This window comes from Haplochromis burtoni, unplaced genomic scaffold, assembly GCF_018398535.1.
Source record: "Haplochromis burtoni strain Fernald_Lab_line unplaced genomic scaffold, NCSU_Asbu1 Contig_341, whole genome shotgun sequence".
NCBI classification, from domain to species: domain Eukaryota; kingdom Metazoa; phylum Chordata; class Actinopteri; order Cichliformes; family Cichlidae; genus Haplochromis; species Haplochromis burtoni.
In genome coordinates, this window is record NW_024582702.1 from 159,466 (window position 1) to 166,867 (window position 7,402).

At 44.1% G+C, this 7,402-nt stretch overlaps 1 protein-coding gene across 1 annotated transcript in view; it reads left to right on the top strand.

Moving 5' to 3' along the window:
* Positions 1-7,250, top strand: part of noxa1 (NADPH oxidase activator 1) — a gene marked incomplete in the record, with an annotated part of 21,143 nt that extends 13,893 nt beyond the window's left edge. Inside the window, 5 exon segments of the mRNA XM_042228667.1 lie at positions 2,386-2,474; positions 3,234-3,394; positions 3,593-3,701; positions 6,209-6,332; positions 6,473-7,250. Of these exon segments, the coding sequence (XP_042084601.1) occupies positions 2,386-2,474; positions 3,234-3,394; positions 3,593-3,701; positions 6,209-6,332; positions 6,473-6,582 (593 nt within the window).
* Positions 7,251-7,402: the final 152 nt, after the last annotated feature.

Sequence of the window (7,402 nt, forward strand, 5' to 3'; positions counted from 1 at the left end):
TTCTCATGACCATTGATCAACAACCACTGATCAAAGAGCTCTGTTACATCCCCCAGGAGGATGTCTCTTCTCCCTATTAACCCTTTGTTTTGTCCAGGCTCCACCTCCTCTGTCCTGATTGGATGCTGTGCAGAGTCCGGCTGATTGGTAATCAGCAGAGCACTATTTAAGGCCTGTGGAGCTGTGCTTCTGGGCCCTCCGGCCATTTTGGTTGCCATACTTGTGCAGGCTTGCATGCCTTTGTATTTTGTGTGAGCATTATTGTTTCATGTTCAGACTGCTTGTAGGGGAGAGCTGCCTTTTGTTTTGACACCCTGTTTTCTCCTGTTTATGTGTTGTTAGGTAGGTTATGGTTATAGGTTGTATATTTTGTTTCTTTGGAGTTAGGTAAGTTTCTTTTATTTCTACGTCAGGGATGTTTTGTTTGTTATGTTGGCCTTGGCTCTCCCTGACGTTACACCTCGGTCTGAACCCACGTCCCATCACCAGTATTAAATAAACCTTTTAAATTTACCATCTTGGCTCCTCCTTCTCTATCCACATTTATGTGCGTCCCTTCAACCCCCTAGACTAGCCAGGGGACGTAACACCTCTGATCAATGTCCATGAGTCCCATTCACAGAGAGTTGGGGAATGGCTGCAATCACAGCATGTAAGATGGTGACAGATGTACCCTTAGGCCCCTCCTCCATTCAGAGATGGTCTTTCCCTTTTCACGTAAATGGCCTCCTTGACTCCGCCCTCAAACCAGCGTTCCTCCCTGTCCAGGATGTTACATCCTCATCATTGAAAGAGTGTCCACTGGCCTGTAGGTGTAGAATAGACTGCAGAGTCCTGGCCTGACGAGGTGGCTCTGTCTGTGTTGGTCCATCCTCTTAGCCAGAGTTGTTTGGTTTCCCCGATGTATAAATCCTGGCATCCTCCGACTAACAGCGTACACTATGTTACTCTGTTTGTGTCGGGGGACCCGATCCTTGGGGTGGACCAGTTTTGGCGCAGCTGTGTTTTGGGGTTTAAAAGCCACAGAGACCTCGGTGTTTAGAGAAAATGTGTCTCAGCTGCTCCGATACTCCTGACACGTATCGGGATCACTACAGGTTTTGCACTTGGGCAGCGGTTGTCCTTCTCTCCTGGATCGGCTGGAGCTTTCTTTAGGTGCCTTTCCAGCTTTGACAAAAGTCCAGCTGGGATAACCACATTTACTCAGGGCCTTCTTGATGTTCTTCTGCCTCCCTGGCTGCTGTGTCAGTGGGGATGGTGTTCGCTCTGGTATGTTCCAGGGTAGGATACCAAAGCCTTCTTTTCCATTTCCTCCATGTACAAATTCGCCACGATGGGTGAAACTGGGGAGCCCACGGCACACCCATGTTTCTGCCTGTAGAACTGAGCCTTGTATGTGAAACAGGTGTAATGAAGACACAGTTCAAACACACTTGGTGGATGCTGAGAGCGGTCCTGTTGCTGAGGTTGGGGTCATCCTGTAATCTCTTACGGACCGCCTCCAACGCTTCCGTGACTGGGATGCAAGTGGTCATGAGAATTTGCATAATTAAGACTGCCCTCCCAGCCCATTGTTCCTTCAGTGGGCTGGTTTCAGTCATTATGCAAATGTGCTGTTTATAAGGTTGAAACCTGCAGTCAGCTGAGACTGAAGACGTCACCTGATGATGATGAAACGTTTCTCCCACAAAACGCTGCGTCCAGATGAACAGAATCAACTTTTGGAGAAAGTTAAACTTTTGTAAATGTAACATCCATCATTTTTTACAGTGTAGGCCCAGCTGCCTGTTAGAACAGAGAGCGCACAATTACACAACCAGTCCCTTCTGATAGCCTCCTGGCACCGCCCCCCGAACCCACTGCAACACAACTGAGCCATAATCCATCGACTGTTGGCTGAAGCCGTGTCATAAACAGTCAGATTTGAGTTCAAATGGTTTCAATGTTCAGTAAAGGTCAGGAGAGAGGTGCAACGTGTGCGTGTGCAGACATCTGTAAAACAAGGTGGAGGCTGTCTCGTGATTTGGGGCTGCATCTCAGCCAGTGGTGTTGAGGGTCTCGTCAAAATGGATAAAATTGTGAATGCAGAAAAATGCATGAATATTTTGATGCACTACACAGTATGATGGAAGACTGTCTGTGCCTTTGTGTAATGGATGATGCTACTGCACACACTGTGCAGCTCTTAGGATGGTTTTCCATGAAATCTACTTTACTGGTTATATGTGTTTGGTGAGTTGTTCTTTTTAGTTGTATTGTTGGAAGATAAAGCCTGCACTGAAGACTGGAGATAAAACAACGATTAAAAAAAAATCATTGCTGGTTCTAGTGGCTTTCATCCTTTTTGTGTTTGCTGATATGCACCTTACTGTGGTTTCCCTGCAGGACATCTTACCTCAGACACACCTCCTCCATCTTACATTACTGCCACCCACTCTGAGACTCCCAAATGCACAGCCAAAGCACGAGAGCAGGTAAATCCTCCTTTGAAAGATGAAAGCCGATGCACTGAAAGAAGGACTCACAGCTGATTGCCTCGGACACACAAATGCACACACTTTTTCCCTGATCTAAATACAATAAGTTTTGTGCATTTGAAGAAAGCGTTTTGTAAAGTTGAACTTAACAGCGTAATGTTGATTTGTTCCAGTTAAGTCACTGTGACACTGGAGGACAGCAGACGTGTTTGATTTTGAAGTAAATATTCTTGCCCTGACACGTGAATATTGCCTTGAGCTAAAACAAAACTCAAATCTAAACTAATCACTTATTTGTTTGAGTTTCTTTTCAAACTTATTTAACATACCAGTCAGCAGCGAAGCAGTTTGCAGAAACATGAAATAAGTCACTTAGCTAACAATTTAATTGCCCGTACAGCATTTAGAAATGTCCAGTACGTCATCAGTTGGCTGACAGCGAACAGCAAATTACACAACCAGTTACAGCAGTGTATAGCTCCAGCCTTTCCATGGAGCTCATCGTGTGTCTGCAGTAGCCGAGGAAGGACAAACCCAACACTGGGTACATACTGGGCCTCATGTCTCTTATGTTTGTAATGACGACTGCAGGTGAATGATATAATGAATGAATGAGGGCTATTCAGTTGGTTGGCTGCAACCACACCGCTACACAGGCAGCTTTAGTTCACAAACCTTAACAAAAAATAGACAAAAAATTATATCTAAAAAACCTGTTTTCCGATGATTTATCTTTAGACGCTCTTGTATTCGCAGCATGCCAGCTCAGCTCAGAGAGCAGAGGCAGACTCTGTGGTGGTGAAGGTTCACTACATTTACACTGTGGCTCTGTCTGTCCCTCTGGACACGACATACAGTGAACTTAAGGAACGAGTCGCAGAGAAATTGGACCAGCCGGCATCTCATCTGCGCCTCAGGTAACAGCAGAAGCTGACAAACAAATGCCCTCCATCAGAGTAAGAATGTTACAGTGTGCACAGACATCTGACATCTACATCAAACATGAACAGGCAGAAGATTTTCATTTTCTGTATTTTCCTGCTCATCTGCCAGTTTTTCATCTATTTTCCTGCTGATCCACCGCTTCCTCTCACTCCCTCGTCCTCTCTCATTAGACGTAAGCACCACGGCTCCTGCGTGCTGACACCTCTGGACGGGGAAATCGAGTCAGCTCACACTGTGCAACAGTTGGCTGAGGCCGGCAGAGCTACCCTGTGGTGCCAGGTTTGTATCTAAACTAAATATGGTGGTGGAGGTGTCACAGCAACACTGCCACCAGCTTCCCCACACGTTATAAATGTTGTGTTAGTTTATGTTCATAACAAGGCAGGAAGCCTGAAATGGTTTGGACGGGAAGAGGAGGGATGATTATAGTTATTATAGTGGGCAAAGGATTGAAATATGGAGCTGCAAGGCAGGAACAAAAGAGGAAGATTTATGGATGTAGTGAAAGAGGACATGCACAAGGTTGGTGCGACAGAAGAGGATGCTCGGAAAGGGTGACGCTGACACAGAAGATCTGCTGTGGAATAACTAAAAGCAGCAGAACAGAATCAGACACGAAGGGCATAGTAGTTAGCTACAGTGTCCCTGTCTATAGAGCCAGTGCTTGCATATACTGCACACTTTCCAAATGGACAGCTGAAAGACCACAACTACTAGTACCTTCATTCATTTACACTACCAGTCAAAAGTTTTACAACTTTTAAATTCAGAATTATTCCAGTTATTTATTACAAGTCATTCAGTCCAATGAACAGCTTGAAATGGTACAAAGGTGAGGGTGAACTGCCAGAGCATAAACAAAGGTGCAGTTACTCAAAACTGAAAAATAATGTACATTTCAGAATTATACAAAAAGCCTTTTTCAGGGACAACAAGGGTTAACAGGTTAAATCTGTTCTGCAGCAATGCAGGTTGATCAAGCCTTGAAAGCTGCTGCTACTAATTCCTGCAGCTGTTCCAACTTTCTGGATTACTCCCCCCTCTGCCTGCATAGAAGCAGTGCTGGACACACTGTGGTGCCATACGCTCGTGAGCATCAGTTAAACAGTATTGTACTGCAGAAAGTAGAGTGTTGCTACACAAATGGGGGGATAGGCAATTGACAATGGAAGAGAGACCATCATCATAACACTTATAAAAGTAGGTCTGTCCTACAGAGAAACTGCAGGTGTCAGTGAGTCCAGTTTCCTTCACCATCCAAAGGCTCAGAAACAAACTGTGACAGGAAGACGTCTGCAGACCCAAAGACACGACTCAGAGGACGAGTTTCTGAGAGTTAACAGCTGTGTGATGGCGGCTCACAGGACAACAGCTTCAAGCAGCTTAATAGTGGTCGTAGTGAGCAAGTCTCAGTTTCAGCTGTGAAGACTTTGAGGTGCAGGTTTGACAGGACGAGCTGCAGCAAGACAGCCAGACGTCAGAATAAGACAAGAGGTTTTCCTGAGCCATAAAACAGCAGAACTACTGAAGACTGGAAGAAGGTTTTATGGACCGAAACTAAATTTGAAATCTTGGGCTCATCACGCAGGATCTTTGTGCGCTGTCGAGTAGGTGAAAGGACGGATCCACAGTGTGTGGCATCAACTGTCAAACATGGAGCAGGAAGTGTGACGGTCTGGGGCTGTTTGCTGGATCCAGGGTCGGTGACTTGTACAGAGTGAGAGGCTCCCTGAACCAAAACAGCTACCACAGCACTCCATGCAGGACCCTCTGGTATGCAGATGGTCAGGGGTTCATCCTACAGCAAGATAATGACCCAAAACAGTCCAAGCTGTGCCAGAACTACCTCAGGAAAAAGAACAAGATGGTGAGCTTGAAACATGGAGCGTGCAGCACAGTCTGCAGACTTAAAGCCCATCCAGCTGGTTTGAACTGGACAGAAGAGGGAAAGCAAAGCAGCTACAAGGTCCACATTCATGGGGAATATTTGATTTCTATTGTAGAATGACTGGCACGGGTTTGTTCAGCTGCTCTATCTGCCAAAGGTGCTACTTTGGTGAGTCAAAGGTTAGAATACATTTTAGTCTATAAACTGATTCAATCTGTCTGCCTGTCTGTCCATCCGTCCGTCCGTCCGTCCGTCCCGGGTCCTCTACCAGAGGCCTGGAAGCTCGAGGGTCCTGCGTAGCTCTTCCCCTCCATGCATATATTTATATATGCATGTGTGTGTACTAACTCATTCAATGATTTTTCTTATTTTTATTTCTACAAAACTTTCATACGTTTTGTTCCATGTGTACATTTCAATGTGCACAAAAATGTGGAGGTAGTGTTTGTACAGAAATATGTGAAAAACTATCAAAGCTAAAGGCTTCAGATATTCACAGGTTCTTCTCACCAACTAAATAAATCAGGACGTAATTTAGAACAGATACATCTGAAATGTTGCAGTAACGACTTACTGAAATTTAAAAAAAATCAAGCAGTCCTGTTAAGTCCCATATTTGAGCACATACTAGTACAAAATACTTTACACTGCAAAAGACGGCAAGTAACTTTGTCTTAATTATTTCAGCTTTAAATATTATATTTGTCAATAATGCAAAAATAAAACACGAACATGAAATTTTGCCACACTTTTAAAGAAAATGTTATTTACATTTAACTGTTTGTCTTTTTGTGTCGAATTGTAACACACACCAAAAAACGTGAAGATGCTTCTCTAATGATATCTCAGCTAGTTTACAGGTTCGCTCTCTTACTCACACTGTGCTACTGAACTGCAGAAAGAAGATCCCCTGGCCGGCCGTACTATCCTCTACCAGATGGTGGCCCTTTATGATTATGATGCTCAGGGGCCCGAAGACCTGGAGTTCAGTGAAGGTGACACTATTGACATCCTCGGTGAAGGTGAGGCTCCACGGCTCAAAGTGAAACTTCTAATCATTGTTTTTGTCTGCAATTTGAATTGATGTTACATTCCTGGGTCATCTGTTTAGATGCAAAAAGTATTAATTTCCTCTTTGTTTCTCTGTTACACTCGTTTGTAGTTAACCAGGAGTGGCTGGAGGGACACTATGCAGGAAGTATTGGGATTTTCCCCAGCTGCTTCGCCTACAGGGAGAATAACAATATCACTACGAGCTCAGAGATTTTGTAATCAAAAGTTCATTGTTGCATTAATTCTTTAAAGCACCTATTATTCTATGAATTGTAACAGTTTTACAGGCTTGGAACAAGCAAACAGGCACGAGGCTGTTAAGTGCACCAAGTGCTATCTTCACTATGCTTTGAAGATCTTTTTAACAGAAACTTTTGTTTAAGAACATTATACATGAAACAATCATATTGGTGTATCCATCATTACCATATAATCTTTATTGCATGTTTGATAAATAATCCTTTGTATAATATTATTAACGTATATACTCTCAAGTGTGATATCAGACACTTCCTGGTTCATGAGCTTCTGTTCCCGAGTCAGTCACGTCTCAGTGTGAAGCCTGTGTCTCCGAGTCTGTCTTTGCATATGTGTTGTGTTTCCTGTCCTATGTCCGTGTATCCTGCTTTGCTTCCTTTGTCTCGTTATGTTGGACTAGCCCCAGCTGTGGCTCCTTCCTGTTTCCCATTACCTTCGCCCTTCGTGTTTGTCTCTGTTAGTTGTCGTGTCGTACCCTCGCAATGCTGTGGTTCGTCCTCTGTGCTCCAAGTAACTCTAATTCTCAGGTCCTGGTTTATTTTCTAGTGTTGTAGTGAGTTTTCTGTTTCTAGTTTTGTTTTATACTGATAATAGTGACTTCAGCAATAAAGCTGCTGCTTTCAGTTAAATTTCCTGCGTTGGGGTCCTGCATCCTGCCTGCCACACAGCAAAGCATCACATGATTATTCACATGTATACAGTATGCATGCATGCACATGTTCACAGACATACAGTGGGGCAAAAAAGTATTTAGTCAGCCACCGATTGTGCAAGTTCCCCC